Source organism: Phlebotomus papatasi, chromosome 5 (genome assembly GCF_024763615.1).
Source record: "Phlebotomus papatasi isolate M1 chromosome 5, Ppap_2.1, whole genome shotgun sequence".
Classification (NCBI taxonomy): domain Eukaryota; kingdom Metazoa; phylum Arthropoda; class Insecta; order Diptera; family Psychodidae; genus Phlebotomus; species Phlebotomus papatasi.
In genome coordinates this window covers 737,776-765,731 of record NC_077226.1, presented here as the reverse complement: position 1 = coordinate 765,731, position 27,956 = coordinate 737,776, and the positions used below count along the sequence as shown (strand labels likewise).

Sequence of the window (27,956 nt, the reverse complement as noted above, 5' to 3'; positions counted from 1 at the left end):
GCCCTGTGTAAATCCACTCAAAATAATCCAATACAGATGCATTTTTCCTCTGTGATTATCTAGCGGGCTTTTCGCCAATTCTTCAAAATAATACATATTTAAGTCTCTAAAAGTTGAAAGACGAAGAAGAAGAAGAAGAAAAAACAGCTAAGATTAAAAGGTCTCAAAGTGCTGCTGAGAGACATTTATCTCTCTCGTGTTGTCAGTTGACAAAGTGACTCCGGATCGTGTGAGAGTGCTGCAAAAATTAAACCAAATAAATATTTCCCCTTTTTTCATTGACTCCGAAATTATTAAAAAAAAAACGTTTATCTCTATCTCATTCTCTCTCTCTCTCTCTCTCTCGAGTGACAAGCGAGAAAAGCAGAGAAAAAAAATTGAGGGAAAACGTCATTGAAGAGCGCGGAAAAATCCCATTGAGATCGACTTCTTATCTAATTTTCTTTTTTTTTTTTTTGGTGAAATGTATCATATTGGATTTTAAGTGTTTTTTTTTTCTTTTGGAGTGAAGAAAAATATTTCCCCTTTAAATGGAGTTTAAAGTGACTTAATAGATCAAGTGAAGTTGTGTGTGTGCCTTTTTTGTGAGTTGTATTGGGAGAGTTAGAGAGAGAGCACAAATTTTTTGGGGGGATCAATTTGTGAAAGAGAAGGAAAAAGAGAAGAAAAAAAATGGACGAATCTGGTGTTGATCTCAATTACGATTTTGACTTCGATTGTAGCGTCTTTGAGGATGATACAAGCCTTAGCATGTTACTTAAACCCAGTGATTTCTACGAGCTTAAGTCCAAAACTGTTCCTCCTGCCGATCAATCGTAAGTTAATCCAAAGGAGTGACAGAGAGAGGGAGAGCCAATATTCATTCACTCACTCACACTCTCTCACTCTCTCTCTCTCTCTCAATCACGATCATTTCTCGTGGAACTTTTAAAGATAAAACCCAATATTGATAGTTCCCCTTCATCCCCTCCATCAACATCGCCTTGACACTCAAAAGATTACTCTCTCTCTCTCTCTCTCTCTCTCTCGCTTCTCAAAGTGTCCTTGCGAAGGACACCTTCAGGAAATATCAAGAGTGACAGAGAGAGAACGATCATTCAAGTCGATGCGCAATTGATCCCTAATCAATTTCACTTCAATGATATTTATCATAATTTGGAGATGGCACCACTGTCCATTGACACCTCATATTGACCAAAAGAGAAAAAGAGAAAGACAGATAGAACAGGGTCGAATTCGTGATAGAAAAAATGTAAAAAAAAATCATAAGAACAGACTCAATTTAACCCCAAGATGAATAAAAAGAAATAACAAAGTAATAAGGTGGGCCAGATCGGGCTGGTGATGACGTAGATACTTTTTGGAGGTTATGTCAAAAATGATCTGTTCGTGATTCGCGCCAAAATTTCATGCGAATACATTTCTATAAAATCTTGGGAATATATCAAAATTATTAATTTAATTGTTTACAGTAATGACTATTTTTTATCAATTAAACTAATATTTGATGTTGTTTCTGTTTTTCTCATCCTTTTTTTGCCACAAAATTCCACTGGGCAAAAATTATTTCCACGAAACCCGGCAGACCATACATTGCATGAGCAAATCACAAATGTGTCAGAACTTTCAATACTAATGTATTTTCTTTGGAAAAAAACTTAGAATAAGGAAAATGATACAGAATTCTATAAATCACGTAGAATACCAAATTGATATAAAATGTCGAGTTCAGATATTCTAAACAAAAAGCAAATTAAATTTTCTATAATTTCGTAAGACTTCTACAACGGTTCTAAGGACTCATAAATCCATTTCCCCATTAAGATTTCCACATTTTTTGTTTTGTTGTAAACTAAGAAAAAAAACAAGAAAAATCTTAAAATTAGTTTTCATTGATTTTATTAACAAAAAGCTATTTTATTAAGTTATTCTTTTTCCAACACTTTCTAAAATTTTCCTCTAAAATTGACATCGGTTACGTATGTATCAGGAATGAGTTTTTTTTTTCAGAACTGTCAAGAGCAATTCAGAAAAGAAATTTAAGGTGGCATTTGAATTCTCAACTTATGGTTCTTTCAGTACAATTTTACGACTATTTTGGATCTTATATGACTTAATTTTTATCCATTATTTTTACATTTACAAGTATTTTGTGATTTTTAATCAATTTTCATGCCCCGAAACCTATAAAATGTCATCACCTGATGAAATTTTGCCAACGAGGGGAATTCACTAAGGCAAAATTGGCATTTTCTCGCCTTTAGCGAGTTTTTTTTTTTTTTGAATATTGAAATACTTGAGAGATAAATATTTACGATATTCAGAATTTTTAAGAATTAATTGCGTTATTCGCATAATTTCTATTCTGGATTAAAACGTGACCTTTTTTGATCATTGTAGTCTTCATTGTGGTAAAACCCATTCAATTGTTTATTCATGTATGATGTTGTACTCTTTATAAAAGATTTGGCACTTTACCGCACTTTGGAATTATCTCCCAATATTCTGATTATTGGTCTATTTTTTAAAATTTAAATCAAAAATATTATCAAATAATTTTTTCACAAAGAGAAAGTTACGCTAGGGAAAATGCTCTCTGCAGTTCAGACTTTACCATCTTTTTCCGGAAAAATCGAAAATTAATCTTAATTTTTGCTACACAAAAAGAATCTGTAATTCATTAAGATCCATTGCTTACCTCATTTAGTATTTAAAGTTCTTAATTTTTTGTTACAAGACAAAAAAAAAAGCAATATCGATTTGTTCCAAGGCATATGGTACAATTTTTACATTCGAATGTGAAGGTACATGTCTCTGAATCTCGAACAGTTTCTGAAAATATTGCTGTCGAAACATTAAACGAGGTATTATTTACAAGCCTGGGCCTAATACACTCATTGGAACTATCATTTTAGTGAAACAAACTATCAAAAAAAATTTTAATTTTTCTGAAGTGTTACTTTTTCTTTGGTAATAAAATTGTTGGAAAAACCATTTTATCGATATGGAAACTATAAAATCCGATGTAAAAAGAGAAATGTGGTGCTCCACTACCCCATACATTGAATTGGCCGGTAAGGCTAGCTTGCCTAGAATGCTGTGAATTTTTTTTCTGTATAGTCTATAATTTTTCAAAAAACTTAATAAAATTGAAAATTGACTAAGAAGTGTACAATGAATGCAATTTTTAAACATATTAGCTGCAAAATAAGATTAAATTTTAAAATTTAACAATGGAAAATCGATTTAAGGAAATGATTGAGTTTAATGGCATATATGGACGATGTTTTATCCTAGGCAATTTTAATATCATACCCAATGTGGTCATATTAGTAAAAAGATGTTTTTCTTAAATCAAAATGTATAATATTATACATATTTGAAGTTCATTAGCCGAGGAACAATAAATATATTTTCACTTATAAAGAAAATTAATTAATCTTTGCAACATTATTCGATTCTTATTTTTCTATTACAAATGTTTGACAAATCTGAGTTGTCGACACTGTACCAGTCGGGTAAAAGTATCTACGTCACTGGCGGTTCGATCTGGCCCACCTTATACTTGAAACATCTTGATTTAACCCGACCGGCACAGAGTATTGACAAAATATATCAATGGTACCTGGCTAACCTATTAAAGCACTTAAATAATGACTTAATTAAGGACATTAAAAACCATTAACCATTTAGTGCCAGTCCCATACATTTTCCGTACAAAAGTTGGTGTATTTTTTCATTTTTTCTTAAGTGATTTTTTAGTTTTAGTATAAAACCAAATGCAATCATTTTGAAACTTGGACCAAATCAAAGAGTATCTAATGTTATGTTATTGGCTCAAAAATTATAATGATTGCATGAGGATAACAGTTCCAAAAACCTATATGAATAAGACGTAAAATTCGCAATTTTTTTTTTTGAATTTTTCTGATAAATTTTCTATTTGTAACACCAGTCACATTTTAAATTCAATAAAAATATATTCTCTGTACATGTGCCTACCATTTTAAGCACAACAAAAAAAAAACAAGAACAATATATAGTTTTTGATATAATCCCAAATTGTTGTACTCCGACAGGGGCATGAACTGTATAATAAATTTAAAAAAAACTATAACAAGTTTTCACTTCAAAAATACAAATATATATATGGTTTTTTTTTTGTCTGTTTAAGTTGATCATTTTCTTAACCTAATCATCCATTTGAATATTCTGTACAGAACTCTCTCTTCTAAATTTAATAAGTACTTCTTCAGGACTTATTTTCCTTCTTTTTTTTGTCATTCGACGTAGGCCAACCTTCAAGACGGCCACTTTGACGTCACGAACAAATCTACGGCAGCAACTGCAACGGGAACAGCAGCAAGATCTCGAGAGACGCGAAGCTGAACGTAGAGCAAATCTTCAGCCACCACCAACAAGTAGTCCATCCTCTACGTCATCATCGGGTCAGGCCACAACAACCTCAACATCCAGCCTCAAAGTTAGTCTGGCCAATGTTGAAGTACCGCCTCAGGTGCTCAAAGTTCAGACAGCCTTGGAAAATCCAACAAGGTACCATGTCATCCAGAAGCAGAAAAATCAAGTACGAAAGTTCCTCAATGACTCCTTTCACCATCCATCAACATGGACTGAATGTGGTCAATCCTTCAAATATGTAAGTACAGACATTCACCATTTTTCTGATACACAAACCAATAACTAAAAATGTTGAAAATTGACAGCAACATCCGAAGGAATTCACTGATTTCACCCAGAGAGCTACCTATCCTCAACCCGTAGGACTCCCACCACCACCTGGACCTATTCATGGTTCTAGGGCAGCTGCCATTTCTTCCACTGCTAGTCCAGACACAGCCATCTCACCCAGTATCAGCTCCGTGGCTACCAGCACGACATCTGGCGAGGTAAGTTTGTAATCTATTTTTCATTTTCTGCCATATCTACTTAACCGAATTTAATGATTATTGGCTCTAATGATTAGTCTTCAAAAATGACTTCAAAAAGAAAAGTGGGTTTCCTTGAAAGAAATCAATGAAAAGTTCCTTGAAAGTCTCCCTTTGAACATTAATCAAAAGAATCCTCTGCAAAGTTTTGGTTAAAAATTCGTCAAAAATCCAAATTTTGTCCGATTTGGATGATCTTGCCGGTTTTGGAAACCTGAGAAAATTCCCTATTTACCATGTGGAAAAGAAAAGTGGGTTTGATTGAAAGAAATTAATGAAAAATTGCTTCAAATTTTTCCTTTGCATATTAATCAAAGGAATCCCCCGCAAGGTTTTGCTTAAAAATTCGCCAAAAATAGAATTTTTGTCCGATTTTGATAATCCTGACGATTAAGGAAAGCTGAGAAAATTCCCTATTTATCTATTCAAAAAGAAAAGTAGTTTTCCTTGAAAGGAAATAATGAAAGGTCGCTTCAAAGTTTGCCTTTGCACATTATTCAAAGGAATCCTCCGCAAGGTTTTGCTTAAAAATTCGCCAAAAATAGAATTTCTGTCAGATTTTGATGATCTTGACGGTTTTGGAAAGCAGAGAAAATTCCCTCAAACTTTTCCTAAGGCATCATATTAGGTTTTCTAAGAAGAAATTGCTCAAATTATCAAATGAATTTTCAAGGTCAAATAAAATCCCATAGATAGAGGAGAAGAGGATCAATTGTGGATATGTCCAGGGGAATTCCATAAGAATGTCTTATGGAAATGCTGAGAGAAATGATTTAATGGGGAGAGGGCATTAATGGCAATTGTGAATTGAGACCCTGACACTCTCCATCGTTCCCATTCATTTCATTCTCTCTCGTTCTCTTACTCTCACTCTTTCTCTCTGATCTTCTCTGGTTTTTACTCACTCATTTTTTCGTATTTGTATGTCATGAATGACTCTCTTTCTAGCTGTGTATGCGTGAGAGATTATTGAATCATTTTAGAATATATTTAATCAGTTTGATTATGAACATGATATAATGGAAGTTATCGTCTTCTTCTTTTTGCCAAAAGGGACCCTCCATTCAAATTAATTTCAATTTAAATTTAATGTCAAAGTTTTTTGAACTAATTCTTGGTTATTGTTTTTTTTTTTTTATTTTGTTGTTGAGCACCATCGAAAGAAAATTAAAAGTTGAGACACTATTTAAGTCAAGGTGATCACCTCTTTTTTCGCTCTCTCTCTCTCTCTCTCTCTCTTTTCAATTGTTTGCCTATAAACCCAGAGAATTCAATTTAAACAAAAAAAAAAGAAAGAAATAAATGTAGCAGAGAAGTTTATTTAGTTATTTGAATGATAAACAGAAGGAGAAAAAAAAGTAACATACATATGGAAATTTTTCAACTTTGTTTCACTGAGATAAGTGTCAAACGGTCAGAGATAGAGACTTCCGGTCTTTGGTGACCCCCACTTTTATTTTAAAATTCGCCAAAAAACGATTTTATGTCCGATTTTTATGATCTTGACGGTTTTGGAAAGCTGAGAAAATTTCCTATTTATTATTTGAAAAAGAAAAGTGTGTTTACTTAGAAGAAATTAATGAAAAGTCGCATCAAAATTTTCCTTTGCACATTTATCAAGAGAATCTTTTGCAAGGTTTTAGTTAAAAGTTCATCAAAAATAGAATTTTTGTCCGATTTTGATGATCTTGACGATTAGGGAAAGCTGAGAAAATTCCCTATTTGCCTTTTCGAAAAGAAAAGTAGGTTTCTTTAAAAGAAAACAATGAAAAGTTGCTTCAAAGTTTCTCTTCGCACATTTATCAAGAGAATCTTTTGCAAGGTTTTAGTTAAAAATTCACCAAAAATCCAATTTTTGTCCGATTTTGATGATCTTGCCGGTTTTGGAAAGCTGAGAAAATTCCCTATTTACCTTTTTAAAAAGAAAAGTGAGTTTTCCCAGAAGAAATTAGAGAAAAGTCACTTCAAATTTCCCTTTGCATATTTTTCAAGAGAATCATCTGCAAGGTTTCTGTTAAAAATTCACCAAAAATCCAATTTTTGTCCGATTTCAATGATCTTGCCGGTTTTAGAAAGCTGAGAAAATTCTCTATTTACCGCTTAAAAAAGAAAAGTAAGTTTTCCTTAAAGAAATTATTGAAAAGTCGCCTCAAAATTTACCTTTGAACATTAATCAAAAGAATCCTCTGCAAGGTTTGGGTTAAAAATTCACCAAAAATCCAATTTTTGTCCGATTTTGATGACCTTGACGGTTTTGGACACCTGAGAAAATTCCCCATTCACCTCTTTAAAAAGAAAAGTGGGTTTCTCTAAAAGAAATTAATAAAAAGTCGCTTCAAAGTTTCCCTTTGCACATTAATCAAAAGAATCCTCTGCATGATTTTGGTTAAAACTCCACCAAAAATGTAATTTTTGTCCGATTTTGATGATCTTGCCCAATGAGGAAAGCAGAGAAAATTTCCAATTTACCTGTTCAAAAAGAAAAGTGTGTTTTCCTAGAAGAAATCAATGAAAAATCGCTTCTGAATTCCCTTTGCATATTCATCAAAAGAACCCTCTGCAAGGTTTTGGTTAAAAATTCGTCAAAATTCCAATTTTTGTCCGATTTTGATGATCTTGACAATTAAAGAAAGCCGAGAAAATTCCCTATTTACTATTTGAAAACGAAAAGTGGGTTTTCCCAGAAGAAATTAGGAAAAAGTCACTTCAAATTTCCCTTTGCATATTTTTCAAGAGAATCATCTGCAAGGTTTCTGTTAAAAATTCACCAAAAATCCAATTTTTGTCCGATTTTGATGATCTTGACGATTTTGAAAAGCTGAGAAAATTGCTTATTTACCACTTGAAAAAGAAAAGTAGGTTTCCCTAAATGAAATTATTGAAAAGTCCTTTCGAAGTTTACCTTTGCACATTTATCAAGATAACCCTCTGCAAGGTTTTGGTAAAAAATTCATCAAAAATCCAATTTTTGCCCGATTTTGATGATCTTGCCCAATGAGGAAAGCAGAGACAATTCCCTATTTACCTTTTTGAAAAGAAAAGTGGGTTTCTCTTAAAGAAAGCAATGAAAAGTCACTTCAAAGTTTCCCTTTGCATATTTATCAAGAGAATCCTCTGCAAGGTTTTGGTTAAAAATTCATCAAAAATCCAATTTTTGCCCGATTTTGATGATCTTGCCCAATGAGGAAAGCCGAGAAAATTTCCTATTTACCTTTTTAAAGTGGGTTTTCCCAGAAGAAATTAGAGAAAAGTCGCTTCAAAGTTTCCCTTTGCACATTTATCAAGAGAATCTTCTGCAAGGTTTTGGTTAAAAATTCACCAAAAATCCAATTTTTGTCCGATTTTGATGATCTCGGCGGTTTTGGAAAGCTGAGAAAATTCCCTCAAACTTTTCCCAAGGCACCGTATTAGGTTTTCTAAGAAGAAATTGCTCAAATGATGAAATGAATTTTCAAGGTCAAATGAAAATCCCTCTTCTAATTAATTAATTAATGAATTAGATAATTAATTTAATAAAAAATTATGTTACTTTTGAAGAAGCATATTGTATGAAGTACCCTGTTGGGTGGTTTTTCGTGGCTTTGCATTGGGGATTAGCATCTGAGCACGATTTATCTTGGACGATCGGCGAATTCGTATTGTGAATTGCGATCGCGAAGAGAGTGAGAGAGTCTAATACATTTTACCTGGGCGCCATGAACAGGTGAACAGAGTTATACCGTGAATGTTGAGATCAGTTGTAGATTGGCAGGTGAATGAGACACTTCTCTCTCTCTCTCCCTCTCTCTCTTTCTCCCTCAGAATTTTTCCTCTTTGATCTTGTTTTTTTTTTCTTTCAATCCTGAAGAGTTTTTCCAATTTAAAAAAAAAAAATAAATAAATAAATAATCCGCGAAATGGAATAAAATAGTTTTGTGCGCGAATTTTGGCGCGCTCGAAGGAAAAATTGTGTTGATTCACAATGTGGTGCGTATGTGGTTGTGTTTTGTAGTTGAATGTGGGGAAAATCTTGTGGAAAATGTCCCTTTTCCTCTTCCAATGATACCTCGTGTATTTGTGGTAAAGAAGGGTACCAAGAGCAGGGCACGGCGTCCTCAACTCAGACGTCCCAAGATGCCAGTTTACAGTATTATCACCAGACGTCACAAGGTACACTACCATATCCTTTTTCTTTCTCTTCCTTTTCCTGTCAAACCGAAAATAAAAAACGAAATTGTCTGACAGCTCCTCCCTCCCGGCATGATCAATTTGATTTAACCTCAAATTATATTGCTCAATGAAATCTCTTCAAAGCAATATTTAAAAAAAAAAATGAAGAAAGAGAAGAAAAACCGCGCGTAATTGAACGATCACGGATTACAAATGCGCATTTCAGGGACAAAATCGCAAGAGAGGCGATAAAAAGTGATTAACTTCGTGTCACAAATCCATCCAAAAGAAAAAGAAAAAGAAAAACTGACGTTTCTGTATCAAAAATGGGGGGCATTGTATTGAGAATAAAAATTAACCCAATTTATATTTTGTAAATACAGTGCCCGCTCTGTAATCCGGATCGCCGTAGTCCGGAGGAGTTATCGACGGTTACATTTAAAATCATTTTGAGGTTATGTATGCATGTGTCTTCAGCAAATGAAAATGAATTATTTTGTGAAGTTTTTGTTTAATAAATGAAGTAGGGTAGAGTCAGCCCTTTTCGCCATGTAAGCACTTTTTCGCCACCTAATATGCAAACAACTAATTTAAGGCATTTAAGAATAAGTAGCATTTCAACACTCATAATATGTTCTGTTCTAATATCCTAATACATAATGCAAAAAATTGACAACTTTTTTCTATCTCAGAGGTCCCACATGGTACGTTTGATAGAGTCGAGTCCCCTGCTTAAGAATATGGTTTTGGTTTTTCTCCTATACCCCAAGGAGCATTTATCGCTATAAATGAGTAGAGATGTCTGACATCTATACGAAAATAATGGCGAAGGCTTTACAAATTTCTTCTATATAACCGTATAAAAGAGGTCCATATTCGGGTGAATGGGGAATTTTTACATCCAAAATATAACAACGTTTTATTTTAAATATAATCACGGCATTATGTACGGCAAAATGTATCGATTATGACTGAACAAAATATAATCACTCAGTAATGTCAGTATTATAACTATCGGCCTAAGAGCTGTCATTTCTTTGGAATTTTTCTTTAAAACTTACTCAAATATTTTTCTCGAATCAATTATTATTTGTCCTCAAGAATTCAGTAACATTTTGTATGCCTCGTGCACTTTTATCGTGTATGAAACTCTAATGCAATGAGTGTTTTCCGTTAGAGGATACAATTTTAGTGAACAATATTACATTCCCGACTTGAAATTCGTAATAGAAAGCTGGGAAATTAAAGAAAATAAAATTGTGTGGTTTTATTGCTTTTTCCAGCATATCATTAAAAAAAAACTTATAGATCTCAGGTTTTTATTGAGTTTATTGATAGAATACATCACTTTAAAAACAATTCTGGGCAAATATCGGTGCTCGTCAATGTTTTTGCATACTTTTTCCATTAAATTGAGTTTGCCATCACCTATTTTCTGTAATTTTCCACGCCATAATCCTATTTTAGTTCCGATAAAATAAAATTAAGACATTATAACCTGATAAAGCGAGAAATGCGGAAGAAAATACGTCTTTACACATTTTTGTTATTTTATTTACATTATGTCGTACATTGTATTTACAATACGGATTCTTTACAACAATAATGTAACTACACAACATCAAGTGTCAAAACAGGCCAATTTTATGATTTTGGTGAACTTTTTCGGCATTTCTGGGCACATTTTCTGCAACTCAGTTTTACAACAAATGATCAGAAAAGTATGTTCTAACACTTTCACTCCCGCTATACACTGTAATTAAAGAAAGAAATTTTTAGCAAACAAACACAGTATTATTTGACTATTTATCCGTGAATTTTCCTTATCTTGCTAAATTTTCTCACTTCTAACTCAGTACTCCACTCTACTGCAGACATTGATGCACTTTTATACTCTAATTTTGTGAAACACACCACTTTTTTCACAAATTTGAACTCAGAGATGTATCTCTGATTAGTAAATAAAGCAGATTTTGACAAACTGGCAGTGTTATATAAAAAGAACACAAGTTGGACATAACTTGTCTCTCTTACGGAACAAATGTAACTAAAATATATCAAAAAATGATGTTCATACAATTTAACGACATTATGTGAACATAACAGCAAGAATATGTAAAGTAATTATACTTTCGATATTTTTGACATAGATTTACACATTTTCACTCAAAAATGGATTATATTATGACTTATTTATGGATTATAAAAACATGTAGTCATAATTTTAAGGGAAAATACCAATATATTAACTCGAATTTATCAAATAAAACGTATTGTTCATATTAATAGAAAATAACTGATATTTTCTATACATTTTTTAGTTAAGTTATTTTTATAGCATACAACGCATATAATTTTCAGATAATATACCTTCATAATGTTCATACATTATATTTTTTAGTAATAGCTTGATTAATAGTTTAATATTTTTTCTGCTTTGCCTTACATTATCCGTTCTATCTCAGATTCTGGTGGACAGAACTTAAAAAATGTGGGTCCGTTGGAAAGGTCATTAGTTGTGCTTCAACTTTGCTAATAACAAAAAACTTTGTAAAACCACTCCTTCATGGTGGAAAATTAGAGTTTTTCTAAAAATTACCAAAACTGTGGTCTTAAAATGAGGTTTTAAAAATTTGTATAAAATAAACTAAACAAAATATTAAAAATCAATTGACTCCAGATGATAGGCACTACTTAGGACTGCAATTTTGCTTATCTAAGACATCGCGCTCCGATCACTCTAAATGCCTCATTTGTTGGTTTTTGTCATTTTCCAAAAATATAAAATCAATAATTTCAGCAAATTTCTCAGAGATTAAGAAATATCTTTTTTATTCCTTAATATTTTTAACACTATTTCTGTGTTGCTATAACTGTGTTGCATAGTGTAATTGGGGAAAATGCATATTTTTCAATGAGATTCTCAAAAATTCTCGAGACATATCCTAGATATAGTAATTTTATCATAATATTACCATGTATTTAAATATTTTTCTTGTGTTAAAAATGTTACATTGATACACCAAAACACTGATTTTAATTTCGAAAAAATCATAGTAAAATCATATAATATTATTAGTTCAATTATAAAGGAAAAAATTGACTCTATCGAGGTCCCACTGTAGTTTGTTGTAGGAAAATCTTCCTTAAATTCCCTCTGGGATTTTTTTTTAAAGATTTTGAACATAGAAATCACTGCATTAAAGTGCCCTAAATTCAATTTAAAATTTAAATTGGAAGTCTTTTTTTTCTAAAATATGTTTCTTTGGGTTAGAAAATTGGTGTCGAGTGAAGTTTGTGTTGGGATGTCTCAAGTGGGATGAGGAGATGGATTTATGCTATTCCCAAGTGTCTCAAGTCACAGAGAGTTATCGCATGAATTACGAAATACCAAAGCCCCCATCTTATCTCTTTTGCCCTGGAGAGAGAGACACATTACAGAAGAAACTCCACGAGGAATGATAAAAAAAAACACATGAAGAAGTATTAAAGTTTTTCTTTTTCTTTTCATCGTCTTATCGGATTTTGTCTTTTTGGATTTTATTTTATTTCTTTTTGCATTTTTCTTCTTTATCTTGAATGATCAATCGTCAGTCTAAATTGAATTTAGTTATTTCTTGGGCTTTTTACTTTGGTCTTTTTGGGGGAGGGTTATTTTATGGGGTCAAGTACAACCAATGCACTTTTTCCCAGACATGTTGACCCCCTTTTCCTTCATTCTTTCTTTCTTTTTCTTCTTTTTATTCTCTTTATTTATAGTTTTATTTCTTAGTACTTAGTCAGATGCAGAGAGATTAATGAAAAAAAATAAATAAATAACAACTCAGTCAGAAGAACATTAATGCATTTTAATTAATTACTCAATTAAATCAATCAATAAATTAATATATTAATTATCACAATACTGAATCTTCCTTGTTGGCTCCTTTTGGCGATCGGTCAATGTGAACTGTGATGCCTAGAAATCGCGAAAATAAGCAAAAAAAAAAATCTTCGAAATATACCCAAGGAGCATTTATCGCTATAAATGAGTAGAGATGTCTAACATTTATATGAAAACGATGACGAAGACTTTACAAATTTCTTCTATATAACCGTATAAAAGAGGTCCATATTCGGGTGAATGGGGAATTTTTACATAAAAATATAACAATTATTTATTTTAGATATAATCACGTCATCTTGTACGGTAAAATGTATCGATTATCACTAAATAAAATATATATGTATCGGTGGCAGCCAAAATCCCGAATTTTAAAAATCCTGAAATTGATGAATGTTTAGAATAATTTCCTAAGACACAGAAGATTTCCCTTTGCCTCCAGCAAGCGTGGATACAATCGTGGGAGTAGCTGTAACACTTTTAAGAATTCGAGATTTTGGCTTTCGGGATTTTGGCTTTCGGGATTTTGATATATATATATATATAATTTTATTTCAAAAATTCGGTTTGATACATGTCTTACAGAAGAATATAGTTAGAGATAGAATATGTAATTCCTTACAGCTATTGAAACAGAAAATAGCAATATCGTAAATAGATAAAGATAAAGACGTAGGATGCTAGAAATTAACTAGTTTAAAGAAAATAGAAGCATAGCACTAAATAAAGTATAATCACTCTGTAATACCAATATTATAACTATCGACTTAAGAACAGTTATTTCTTTTTAAATTTTTCTTTAAGACTTGCTCAAATATTTTACTCGAATAAATAGGGGAAGTGCTTATAATTTTGGACAGTCTGCTTATAAGCATCGAAGTTCCAAGTTTGAAGTGCGATATTTTCTATACTAATTGACATTTCTTGTTACTCTCTTTTCAGAAGGGTTGATTAGACACTTGGCAAGCTATTTATCATCTCATTTTTACTAAAATTAGTTTTAATACGTTTAAAAATGAATTGATAAGTAGAGGTGACCTTGGCTCTTCTTTTGGACAACTTGTTTATTAATTTGTCCAACTTGGCTGTAAATTTGGACAGCTAATCCGCCTCAATAGGATGCCCATTGTTCTTCATTTCATGAACCAATCTTACCAAGTCCTCTTCCTGGTCATGTAAGGGAAACGTAGAATGTCACAAGAAGCCCGGAAACTTTCCATATCATTCATTAAAGTGAGTTGACTTCGGTACTCGAAGTATGCGCGGATTCGCTCATTCCCTGACCTTTCCGGGAGCCTTTCAAGGCATTTCTCGCTACATCTCTTTCGTAGAGATGATGCTCCTTTGTTTCTCCAGGCATTTGTCCAACCTAGTCATCACAAAAGCTAAAACTTCACGAAATTTCGAGAGAAAAACACCTGTCCAAAATAAGAATCATCACCTCACTGGTGAATGTCTTAAAAAATTTTCCCATTTTTCACACGAAAAATATAATTCACAAGGCAAATCTCACTTCAGGTCAAATGTACAAATCATCAGTAACGTGAATCAACACAATGTTCAATGAATATTCAATAATATCACTCAAAAACAGCGAACAAACTTTGTTAGTACTTCACCAAAACTAAATAAGACTGAAGTAAGGCACGAAGTTCTGTCATATTTCTCGTAAGCAATTGCTCACACTGAATTTTCAACAAAGCAATTTCAACTCAAATCATATTCAAATTTTAACGTATTTAGTGTCAAAATCTTCCAAAAAGAACAAATATTTAGATAGAATTCATTATTCATCAAATATTGGAATAAAAATCCATCATTTTAATCAATTTATTTTTAGTGTCCAATTTTACCCTCAAAGTGTCCAAATTTAGAAACTGTCCAAAATTATGAGCACTTATCCTATTCATTTATCTTTGACAATTCAGTTACATTTTCTGTGTCTCGTGCACTTTTATTGCGTATTAAAGTTTAATTCAATAACTGTTCTCCGTCAGATTATACAATATTAGTTAAAAAATTAAAGAAAATAAAATTGAATGAATTTATTGCTTTTTTTCATTACATCATTTATAAAAAAAACTTATGGTTTTCCGATTTTTACAGCAAATTTTGATAGAATACAGCCCTTTTAATCCCTATTCTGGAGAAATATCGTTGCACTGTAACATTTTGTGAATAATTTCTCCATTAATTTGGGTTTGGCAGCGCCAATTATCTGCATTTTTCCACGCCATAATATTCTCTTTGTTCCGAAAAGATAAAATCAAGATATTATAACCCGAATAAGTAAGAAAAGTAGACAATAACACATTTTTATATATTTTAGTGATTATAATTTACAAGATGTCGTCGTATATCATATTTACATTTTGTAGACTTCTTAAGTCAATAATATCACTATACAGCAAAAATGTCAAAATACTGAAAGAATATGCTTTTGATAAACTTTTTCTTCATTCTGGGATACTCCTTTTGCAATCGGGTTTTGACCTGGTTAGGATTTATTCCTTTTTTCTCTTTACGACGTTTCGGGGATTGTTGTCCCCTTTTTCAGGTCTACAAATTAAACAAAATTAATTTTTAGAAATTTTCAATAACCTAGAAAAATATGGATCGTTCTTTTGACTTTCACTTACATTGAGATTAATTGTACAAGTCAAAAGAACGATCCATGTTTTTTAGGTTATTGAAAATTTCTAAAAATTAATTTTAAAAATTAAAAAATTAATTACTTAAAAACATTAAATTGAATTGGAATTTTCTTTTTTAATAAGATGAAAATGTTATGAAGAAACCTGTGAATAAGTCTGTCTCTTTCTCTCTGTCTGCGGCGTGGAAAATGTCGGTTGAGGAAAAATTGCATGTAAAGAGAGATTCTAATTGCATTCTCATGCTCAATTGACCTTTCTCTGTGGCACGTGTCGTGCTGGAAAATGATTTTCTATTTTTATTTATTTTTTCGTTTTTTCTAAAGTAATTTTTCCCTCTGTTTTTTTTTTTTCTTTTTATTTGTTCAGGCTGACGAGCTCATCGATGAATTTCTCTACTATGATACCCAATTTAGCCGTGGAAATCCCTTTAAGGCGGAAAAGGTGCCGGAAACGAGCATTAAACAGGAGCCACAGCAATTGACGGAACAGGAAAAGAAGGACCGAATGAAGAAGGACAATCACAATCAAAGTAAGATTTTCCATTGTGTTTGTGTGTGCTTTTCCAAATGAGGAAAAATCTACTGATCACAATTCCCAATCGCAACGGATGTCAACAATTATATTGTTTTATTTTTATCTTTTTTTTTTTTGTTTAATATTTTACTTCATTAAGTATTTTTCTCTCTCTTTTGAACAATTGAGATGACCTCAGTTTTTTTTTCTGTTCTCTCTCTTTGTTGATTTTCTCATGCTTTTCCCAGTCATTTTCCCAACGATTTTTCACAAACTTGGTTGAATTTTGGGAAAACTGAGCAAAATTATTTAAAAAATATCACCAAAAATCCATTTTAAAACCGATTTTGATTATCTTAGTGGATTTGCAAAGCCAAAGAGATTTTCTAGAAAACATTCTCAAAATGAAAATAAGTTTTCATGGGGGAAATGGAAGGAAAACACCTTCAAAGTTTCCCTATTTGTGAACATTCCTTCAGGAACGCTATGCTATGGAACACTATTTCATTTAAAAACTCACCAAAAATTGCATTTTTGTCCGATATTGATGATTTTGACGGTCCTGGAAAGCTGAGGAAATTCTCTATTTACCCTTTTAAAAAGAAAAGTGGGTTTCCTTAAAAGAAATTTATGAAAAATTGCTTGAAAATTTCCCTTTGCACATTTAACAAGAGAACCTTTTGCAAGGTTTTGGTTAAAAATTCCTCAAAAATCCAATTTTAATCCGATTTTGATGATCTTGACGGTTTTGGATACCTGAGAAAATTCCCTTTTTACTACTTAAAAAAGAAAAGTGGGTTTTCTTAGAAGAAATTAATGAAAAATTGCTTCAAAGTTTCTATTTGCACATTAAAAGAGAGAAACTTCTGCAAGGCTTTGGATAAAAATTCGCCAAAAATCTAACTTTTGTCCGATTTTGATGATCTTGACGGTTTTGGAAATCTGAGAAAATTTTCCATTTAACACTTAGAAAAGAAAGTGGGTTTCCTTAAAAGAAATTTATGAAAAATTGCTTGAAAATTTCCCTTTGCACATTTAACAAGAGAACCTTTTGCAAGGTTTTGGTTTAAAATTCACCAAAAATAGAATTTTTGTCCGATTTTGATGGTCTTGACGGTTTTGGATACCTGAGGAAATTCCCTTTTTATTACTTAAAAAAGAAAAGTGGGTTTTCTTAGAAGAAATTAATGAAAAATTGCTTCAAAGTTTCTATTTGCACATTAAAAGAGAGAAACTTCTGCAAGGCTTTGGATAAAAATTCGCCAAAAATCCAATTTTTGTCCGATTTTGATGATCTTGACGGTTTTGGAAAGCCGAGACAATTCCCTATTTACGACGTGAAAAAGAAAAGTGGGTTTCCCTAAAAGAAATTAATGAAAAATTGCTTGAAAATTTCCCTTTGCACATTTAACAAGAGAACCTTTTGCAAGGTTTTGGTTAATAATTCGCCGAAAATAGAATTTTTGTCCGATTTTGATGATCTTGACGGTTTTGGAAATCTGAGAAAATTTCCTATTTACCTCGTGAAAAAGAAAAGTAGGTTTCCCTAAAGGAAATTAATGAAAAGTTGCTTCAAAGTTTCCCTTTGTACATCTATTAACAGAATCTTCTGCAAGGTTTTGGAAAAATTTTCGCCAAAAATAGAATTTTTGTCCGATTTTGATGACCTCGACGGTTTTGGAAATCCGACAAAATTCGCTATTTAACACTTTAAAAAGAAAAGCGGGTTTCCCTAAAAGAAATTAATGAAAAGTCGCTCCAAATTTTCTTTTTGAACATTTATCAAAAGAACCCTCTGCAAGGTTTTGGTTAAAAATTCGCCATAAAACCAATTTCTGTCCGATTTTGATGATCTTAACGGTTTTGAAAAGCCTAGGAAATTCTCATAGAAATGTTCCTAGACAGAAGATAAACATTTCTCATTTTCCATGAAGAAAATAGTAGGGAAAATGATTGTGATAAAAGAACAAAACTTGTGACAATTTCTTTGCAATAAATAACGTCAGTGTAATTTGCATTAGTTGCTGGGATTATGTAAGAGATGTATTAGCTAATTACTTCAGCATAAATAGCATTTAATGATGTTAACACGTGTTTAAGGTCGTTTGGTTTTCTTCAGAAGAAGAATAAGAAAAGAGAGAGAGAGAGAGAAGAAAAAAAAAAGACTTATCTTCTTTGCTATTTTGTGTGCCTTTTTTGATAGAGATTTATCAGTGATACTTAATAATCTTTTCTACAACTTCTTCTTCGATTTTCGTGCCAAAATAGAGGTTTTTGATTGATATGACGACAAAAAGTAAAAAAAAAAAATGTTCTTTTGAGAGTCATATTTTACTTGAGGGCAATTGATTGTCATCTTTTGATGCCGCATTTTTTTTCTGGGTTGTAAATTGTTGATTTGTATGAGAAAGACATTTCCTATCGGAGATTTTCACATGGCCCAAGGAAAAGTGATGGCGTGTGTGCCTAGTGGCGCAGAAAATGTGCTCTCTTACGAGTGATTAGAGATATCAGGATATCTTTTTTTTTTTGATAGAGAGATTAGCCTAAAAAGTGCCTCATAAAACACAAATATAGGGTAAAGTGGTACAATTTGGATAGGGCTTTTTGTCTTGATAAATTTAGTACTTCATTTTTATTTGTATATTTTGAATTTTGTACTGTATTTTATCAAGAAAAAAGCCATGTCCAAATTGTACCGGAGAATTGTCCAACTTATAACACTAATTCCAAATTATATCACATTACCCTAAATAGCAAATATTTTTTTGGAAGACACATTTGTGACTGGTAATTGCTTATACCTATTACAACTAATTCGATATATCGCGAGGATAGTAAGGTGCTGTGCAAAACTATATTCGCACACCAATAAATCAAGTTATCAAGTTTAAAATTTAATTTATTTTTATTTTTTACGGTGCAGAATGAATAAAAATGTAAAATAAAAGGATAAAAAAAGAGATGGCAAAGCGTCCCAGCTTTGCGGAATTCTCGAACTTACGAGACAGAGCTCACTGTGAATTAGCTTTTTGCATAATTTTTTGGAATAACTGATCAACTAGAGATTAAATTGATTCATAAATCAATCACAAAAACATTTGAAAATCAAAAAATCAGTACTTAACCGATTCATTACCGATGAAAACCGATGCAGCCGGATTCTAATTTGCAATACTTTTCTAAAAAAATCAAATTTTAAGCAAAAAGAAAAATGAGCCTTCTAAAGTAGTCGACCTTTGACCTTCAATAATTCAAAATGGCGAATTTTCCGGTCATAGGTATGCTTGGGCGAAATGTTCGCCTGGACCAGGTCCAAAACATATCCAAAAATCATTGAAAAAGCTCGGACCAATTTTTTTGCAAAATTAGAAAAAGCTCATTTTTGACCTATTTTTGAGGGATAGGGAACGTATGAAAAGGGAGGGGGGAAAAGTAAAGAGGTTGGGTACGAGATAATGTCATTTGAGGAGGGGTCACCGAAGACCAGAAGTCGATATCTCTTACCGTTTAAGCTCCAGAACATTAAGAAGTTGAAAAATAGGCAATTATATAACTGCTCTCTCTTTGAATTCGAGCAGTAATTATATTTCAACTAAAGTAAAGTATCCAATGTCGACCACTTAAGGATAGATTTTGTGAAAAACTTATGAAAAGCCAGTGATAAGCCTAGATCAGTTTATAGAGGTGCGATTCCTTCATTGCGAATTTGGATTGTGGCAAACTCGAACGATATTTTATACATAAATAATGCAAATTTCGTTTAATAATTCTTAACTCTTTCGTCTCCTTTGGGACTCTGGGTACCCATGGAAAGAATAATTTTTTTAGACTCTCTAGAATCGATAAAAATCCGATTCTTCTGGATAATTACAAACTATAAGGATGTCCAAATCTAGGATATTTTTTGCATGATCCCAATTAACTTCTGAGGTTAGATATTCTTGGTCAAAAATTGTGAATTTTCGATTTTCTGCTTCCTTGGAGATTTTGTTACTTTTTTGATATTTATAGACCCGAATAAGGAAAAACCTCTCAGGGCCAATAAGTATGATAACTAACAATTACAGATTGCATAAATTCGAAAAACATTTTTTTCTTAAATTCTCAAAAAACTTGTTCAAACTTTTTGGGTACTCTCGTCCCCAAAAATCTAGAGGTCAAATGTAAGGTTATCCCGCCAATGCCCGCCATTTGATTTTTGACACCACCTTGTAAGAAAATTCCAAGCGGGAGCGACATTTTTGCCAATATGGCCGATAATTTTGACATTTAGCAGCGAGGGAGATTGCTTTCAAGGAAGTTTTTCCTATTCTTCCAGATTTTGGTGAATTCTAATTGCCCAGAAGTGTTTTTTTTTGGCTCTTGAGAAAGCTTAATGTGTCTGCAATATCATCGTGTTGAGAGAAATGTGTTTTAAAGTGTTTTTGTGTGAAATATTATGAGCAATCTGTTGACAAGGAGGAATTTGGTGTCTTCTTGACTACTTCCTAGACATCCCACAAGATACTGGTCAATAATTCTTCTTGTTTTAGTGATCAACATTGTAAAGGAGTCATTTGACACGTAAAAATAATTCACAAAATTGATATTATTGGCTTTTGGAAAATTGAAGTTTATCCAAGTTTGTATCCTTTGCGTTCTTTAGGGGACGAGAGTACCCAAAAGAGAGTTTTCCAATTTCCCAAAGGCGGACAAAATTCTTTCTCTACAAAAGTATCATATTTGACAACTAAGACTTACAATAAAGTGAGTTTTACTGAAAATCGTTCGCTGGATATGTTGTGGTCCGGAAAGAGTTAAAAGTAATCTAGAACATTTTGAAGAATTTTTCCACCATGTGAACAGGGTTGCATTTAAAAATGTGGTGGACCTCTCTCTTGGAAAATGCCAGTGGAAATTCCCTCAGTGGCATGCACACTAACCTTGTAGCCTCGCTGAACTTCCGCTCCTGCTGCTCGATGTCTAAAACAAGAAGAAAATCCAAAGGAAATTTTAGGAAAATTCACCAAAAGCCACTAAATGTTGCTCTGTGAGTATAGTAAAGAGAGAGGTAATTCCGATGCTTTTCATAGAGTGCAACTTTAACGCTTGTTTTTGGACTGATGAAATATTTTTTTTGGTTTTTCTTAAAGTAGAATAGTTATATTATGTTACTGCAGTGATTAATTATGAAAATAAAAATATAAATTATATTTTAAGTGGATTTATCGGAGTTAAATCGATCGCAGCATCCGAGTTTTGCAATCATCGGAATTACATGGCTTTACTATAACTGAATTTCGAATTTTCCATGCAAAAAAAAAATGGGAAAAAAAACTTACGAGGCTATTTGGAGATCCTTGCTGGAGCTACTGGGGTCATCCTCCAGCATCTCCCGTTGTCCCCGCGTCCCCCATTGGTGCCTCCGGATACAGCTATATCCTTCCCGGACATCTTGTCTCGCCGAGGAGGCTTTTCTCTCCTTCCGGAGGCACTTTTTACACTCACTTGGGGCGCCGTAAGTGCACCAAACGCCCCAAGAACACTACACATGTCACCACACATTAGCTGGAGGCTCCTCCCGGCCTCCAGCCCCCTCCCGGAAGCCAAAAGGAGCCTCTAGTGAATTTTCCTGAAGATTTTCCTTGGAATACCATACATTTTCCACCGGGAAAATGCTCAAAGTAGACAAATAGGGTAGTGTTGAGTGATATTGGGGCGTCCGATGTCCTTCTGGCGCCCCAAATTGGACGGAAATAAGCTTCCGGATGCGTGGAAGCAAGCTATCTCCTCCGGAAGGGTATTTCCGTCCAATTTGGGGCGCCACGAGAACATCGGACGCCCCAAAACCACTCAACACTACCCTATCCATCTACTTTAAGCATTTTCCCGGAGGAAAATGCTCGGTATTCCCAGGAAAATCCATGGAAAACCCCAATAAGTTTGGGATGGACTTTTGCCCTAAACTTATCACTAATTTCACCTTATTTTTTCTCCCCGATGTCGTTGGGCTCCCCCAGGAGCCCGCCACAAGGCAATTGACCCGGAAAAACCGGGAAAATTGCCTGTGGACACTTTTCCTCACTTCACCTTCTTTCTCTTTTACACCATTAAGTTAGGGGAGCACTTTTCAACACAAAACTCACTATTCTCACTTGATTTTATATTCCCAGATTGCATTAGGCTCCCCCCGGAGCCTGCCACAAGGCAATTGACCCGGAAAAACCGGGAAAATTGCCTTTGTTGCCTATTTTTCACTACACTTTCTATCTCACTCACTGATGGATACAACCAAAGTCTGTGCAATTAAAGCCCTTCCCACGCATTTTACGCTTATTCCCCACTTCACTGGGACTCCCGGGAGTCCCCACTCGCGATTTTGCTAACTTTTCCGCGGTCTCCACGCGTTTATCTTGAGGAAATTGCGGTCAATTTCCTCAATATAAGTAAACAAATGCCATCGCAAAAAATGGCGTTGACAACACTAGAGAAAGAGACAAAAGTTTCGTCTCTTTCAAAGTGGCGCGAAGAAATGTCAAAAAAAGCTCCTTCACAATGACACACAGATGTCACTAATATTGTATAACAGTTTCAAAATCAACTGTTTTTTTATTGTGGTAAATATTGAAGGAAAATTCTCGGAAAAATTGCATTTTTGGAATCCAGAACAGACATCTTCATCGTTTAGTTAGAAAAAAATATTTCATCAGTCCAAAAACAAGCGTTAAAGTTGCACTCTATGAAAAGCATCGGAATTACCTCTCTCTTTACTATCCCAACAGACCAGGTGTTAACAGTTGGTAACCAGCTGTTAACAACTCTGTTAACAGAGTTGTTAGGTTGCCTAACAAATTCATCTGACTTTTTGTTCCAAAATGAGACACTTTTGCGTTCATGGTGGACACTAGTGGAACTAATAGCTAAATTTTTAGCTGTCGCTGTTAACATTCTGTTACCAGAGTTGTTACCATTCTGTTAACACCAGCGTTACTTCTGTGTTAACAAGAGTTTTTCAAAATCGTTTTTTACTTTTTTAAATAATAAAACATTTTTTTAATTAAATTACATTTTATTTCATATAAAAAAAAATAAAGAAAATCACAATATCTTAAAAATACCGAATGAGGCAGGAATTGTTGCACTTATTCTCAAGCTGTCTGGTGCTGTCTTGTCTCTTGCCTCCTTGCCTCTTGTCTCTTGCCTTTGGGATGATCTGTCGGAATTTTCTCCGTGCTAGACTTTCCCAAATCCGCTTTCAGGCCCACAGGTTCATGTGATTCATCCCCAGGATCATGTAAGAAAAAATAAAAAAAAATGATAAGTCTAATTTTTGGTTTTAAGCAGAAATGTCGGAACGGAAGTTGAAGATCCTGAAGAAAGTATGCCAATAAGTGATGTAAAAAACACATTTTAGGAATTTGAGCAGATCTCTGGCCACAATGACGATCAACAAAGTATAAAAATTCCGAAGTCCGCGTACTCGTGTAACTTCTGGAAAATTGTCTATTTTTTGGAAGAAATTTCCAGCCGAAGGTGCAAAATCGTAAAAAATATTATTCCAATGAGGGTTGTGGATTAGACATCCAATTTATTCTAGTCGATTTTTGGTCAGCGTGATAAGAAAAAATGTGCAACTTCCGGAATGCGGACACTTGCATGATTTCTTGAAAATTTTCTCGTTTTGGATAGAAATTTTTAGCCGGAAGTGGAAAGTCGTGGAAAGGGTATACTAGTGAAGACCTTGGATGGGAAATCCAAGTGATTTAGGATGAATTTTTGCAACCAGAATGCGAAAAATATATCAAAATTAACAAGCTCGCGCATTCACACAATTCCTGGAAAATTTTCTATTTTCGAGTGGAATTCTCTTACCGGAAGTGGAAAAATAGGTAGAAGGTACATCAGTGAGGGCTATTTATGATGCATCTAAAGGATTCTGGTCAATTTCAGGTCAGCAAGACGGAAAAACACGTTAAAATCTGGGAGGTTGCGCATTTGCATTATTTGTGGAAAATTTTCTATTTTTGGGCGAAAATATCTGGCCGGAAGTGGAAAATCGTGTAGAGGGTATATCAGTGAGGAGAATGGAAAAGAATTCTGGCCAATTAGGGGCAAGCAGGACGTGAAAAACACGTTAAAATCTGGGAGGTCGCGCACTTGCATAATTTGTGGGAAATTTTCTATTTTTGGGCGAAAATATCTGGCCGGAAGTGGAAAATCGGTTTGGAAGTTCATCAATGAGGGCTACGAATGCGATATTTAAGGGATTCTGGCCGATCTCAGACCAGCATGACGTGGAAAATCGGAAAATCTTAAAAAAAAACCACGAATCTACGCAATTTCAGGCACTTATGAGAGTATTAGGTGAGATTCTTAACAATCTCACCTACTATAATCCTAACAAAATTTCATGTCCTCCGATCGCGCTCAAACTTGGCCAAAATGTGTTTCGCCACTTCCTGATCACGAATATATGGGGGGCTAAGTTACGTTCCCGGCCGGCCGGCCGGCCGTCCGGCCGGCCGTCCGGCCGCTCTTTGGAGCTTAATAGCTCCTAAACTAAAAAAGATATCGACTTGCGGTTTTCGGCAAAGGTTATATATCGCATGAAAATTGCAACTTGGTGCATTGACCCCCCACCCCCCACCCCTCCTTCCGCCATTTTGAAGACCCCCCTTTTTTTGTTTTCTCAATAGCTCCGCCCCTATGGCATCGAGCGGGCTCAAATTTTAGTATGTTATAGCTGGGCCTTAGAGCTTTCCATCAATACCAAACTTAAGGTCCCCCGACCCCCCTGACCCGAGCTATAAGGGTCCAAAAAAAATTTCTTAAAATGGCCATAACTCCGGTTCTAATTGTCCGAATTTAAAAAATGAGGGCTTTTTGGAAAGCTCTCGTGAAATGCCACTTTCTCTTCTAACATCGCAAGTTCATAAAACCACCGCTAGGGGTGCTATTATTAAAAAGAAAATTTTTAAATCTTTAAAGTTAAATAACTCAAAAATTCCTTATGCGATCGGGCTGAAATTTTAGTATGTTGTAGCCGTTGATTATACCTATCAAACAAAAAAAACCTTAAGTTGATCCATAACCCATGACCCGAGCTATAAGGGGTCAAAGTTCGAACATTGACCGGCCTCTATCTCCGGTTCTAATTAATATATCGACATAAGTTTTACCTTTTTGGTTTCGTCTCGATGAGCACTTTCAGATGGAAGTTCAAAAAGTCACCACAGATGGCGCTGTGATAGCGTCAAAATTCATCGAAATCCAAAGACATTTTTCTCAAAAACGGCATTGTGCAAGTTAATCAAATTTTAGTATGTTGTAGTCCAGTCTAGGACGTTTCCAAAATGGTGCGTATGTGCGCTGTGGTTTCAATAGAACCGGAGATATGAGGGGTCAAAGTTCACGAAATTCAAAAAATCATATCTCCGGTTCTATGTGACCGATTTTGATGAATGAGGGCTTAAACGAAAGATCTCACCAAATGCTACAACTTTCTAGAATATTTGAACTTCGTGGGACCAACACCAGGGGCGCCACAGTCGAAAAACCAATTTCAATATCACATAACCTCAATTATCTCGACTGTCGCTGAACCGATTTTGATGATTACTGCGACATAACTGTAGAGGACATTTGTCTCTACATTTCATCCATACATCATTTTCCGCTCAGACTACGCTATCACTCCGATTTTGCCGTTTAAGTGTGAAAAAATTGATTTTTCCTATAATAACGCTTTGGAATCACTCAGATGCCAATTTGACTGCCTCTACTCCACAAAGACACTTAAAATATGGTTTTAAATGGAAAGTCCCACAAAATACAACAATTCTTTGATATAGTTGAAGTTCAACAAATGACTACTTGGGGCACTCTGGATGAAAAAACGAGTTAAGAAACAAAAAACCTCGATTATCTTGGCTTCTAAGTAATCAATGAGATCATGTTCTATGGGAAAATTATAGAGAACATTCTGGTCTACATTTCACCCATATATCACTTTTCTGTCACTCCATCCAAATCCTTGATATTTTGGTTTAAATACAAAATTTGTATAATTTCACGAATTTGATTCAAGATAACTGAATGGCGTCTCCCAACTTCAGCTCTAAATCGAATTTGCATGCACTCCGAGTTAGCTCACGTTAAGAATCTCACCTACATAAGCCGGTTAGGATTATCTGTCCCTTTCTTGAGGAAAATAAAGAAAAAACTTGCACACTGATTTAAACTTACCTTTCAGAAGAAAAGTTTTCCACTAAGATACCGCAAAAAACTAAATTTTATGCATTTTCCGCGGTGGAAAATGTCCAGATGTCATACTGAACAAGACGCGTTTTAGTTACGAAATTCGCCGTTACGCTACTCGTGTGCTGTACCTTAAAAACTTGCCAGCGTTGGTAACAATTTTAGGCCAACTCAATGCTACTTTCCACTGGCCCAAAACTGTTACCAGCGCTGTTAACATTCTGGTACCCAGAGCTGTTGGTTGTTAACTTTGGTCAGTTGGGAATCCGAGTTTGATCGAATTCAACGGAGTTAGAAAAAAGCATCGCAGTAACGTTCTTGTGCATAATATTACCGTAATTTTTAAATTGAACAAAGAATAATAATAATTTAACAATAAAGCATTGGAATTACCTCTTTGTACTATAGTTATTTTACAATGTTTTTAGAGAGTTAAAGTTTTCTCTCTCTTTTGTTTGTTGTTTCAGTTGAACGACGCCGACGATTTAATATAAATGACAGAATAAAGGAATTAGGATCACTTCTGCCAAAAAATCCTGATCCTTTTCATGAAGTTGTTCGGGATACGCGTCCCAACAAAGGTACCATTCTCAAATCATCGGTTGAGTACATAAAATGCCTTAAGAATGAAGTGACACGTTTGAGAGCATCGGAAATGCGTAGTCAAGAGATGGAAAAGGTCAATTCGCGCCTTTTGTCACGGATTAAGGAACTCGAGCTCCAGATTAGGCATAAGCTGAGTGAAAGTGGCGTAGGCGGAGGCGGAGGAGGAGGGTATCAGGGTAGTTTGATGCCATTGCAGGAGGGTTTTGGAATAACTGCAGCAGCTGCACATCTTGAGGATACAGCAATGCTCCTTGATGATGCTGGAAAGGTCAGTTTGGGATGATATCTTGGTCTTTTTGCTTTGATAAACTTGGTTTCTTTTTTTTGTAAATGCAGCTACCAGATGTCAGTGATATCAGCCTAAGTCAGCTGGAAGATCTGATGGATGATGAACATGTTAATCATGGTGATCCAATGCTATCGGACATTTTATCTGGCCAAACACCGCCAACACGAACCAAAACCAATCATTTAAGCATCAGGCGTCCCTTTCCGGTGCCATCTGGTAGCTCTGGTAGTACTTGTGGCCTAACTGGAGGTGATCCAATGCTCTCATCCAGTACAGCTCCCATCGATCTTGGTTGCATTGGTGATCCAATGCTCTCATCACATGGTCTCCTTGGCTCTCCAGACCGAGATCTCGATATGGACCTCAGCGCCTAGCCTGCGCCTAAAACCCCAATCTTCCTCCGTCTCCCTCCCCCTTTTTCACTGATCATCCTCCTCCTTGGCCCAGCGAACTTAACTTTCCCACAATTAAAAAAAAAATAAAATAAAATAAAACACAATCACAAAACAAAAACCCAATCAAAAGTTTTAAAAAAAGAACTATTTTTAAAAAGAAAACATTCCAAGCGCTATACCAAAAAAAGAAAAAAACAAGAAATTAAAAAAAAGAAGCAATAAGAAAAAAAAACAGAAATACCTTTTGTTTTTTTTTAAACGAAAAGTAAAGCGGATTTTTTG

The 27,956-nt window shown here is 34.2% G+C and overlaps 1 protein-coding gene across 1 annotated transcript; it reads left to right on the top strand.

Moving 5' to 3' along the window:
- Positions 1-18: 18 nt before the first annotated feature.
- Positions 19-27,906, top strand: LOC129808731 (transcription factor E3-like). The gene is made up of 6 exons (XM_055858525.1): positions 19-815; positions 4,294-4,657; positions 4,725-4,907; positions 15,999-16,161; positions 26,852-27,258; positions 27,327-27,906. The coding sequence occupies exons 1-6, from the start codon at positions 673-675 to the stop codon at positions 27,651-27,653; spliced, it is 1,587 nt and encodes a 528-aa protein (XP_055714500.1). The 5' UTR covers positions 19-672; the 3' UTR covers positions 27,654-27,906.
- Positions 27,907-27,956: the final 50 nt, after the last annotated feature.

What these genes read in the sequence shown, in the direction of transcription:
- LOC129808731 (XM_055858525.1), top strand. Translation starts at nt 673, where the DNA reads ATGGACGAATCTGGTGTTGATCTCAATTACGATTTTGACTTCGATTGT. An exon ending in GTGGTCAATCCTTCAAATAT is followed by an intron (nt 4,658 to 4,724) that starts GTAAGTACAGAC and finishes GAAAATTGACAG; the next exon opens with CAACATCCGAAGGAATTCAC. An exon ending in GAAGGACAATCACAATCAAA is followed by an intron (nt 16,162 to 26,851) that starts GTAAGATTTTCC and finishes TTGTTGTTTCAG; the next exon opens with TTGAACGACGCCGACGATTT.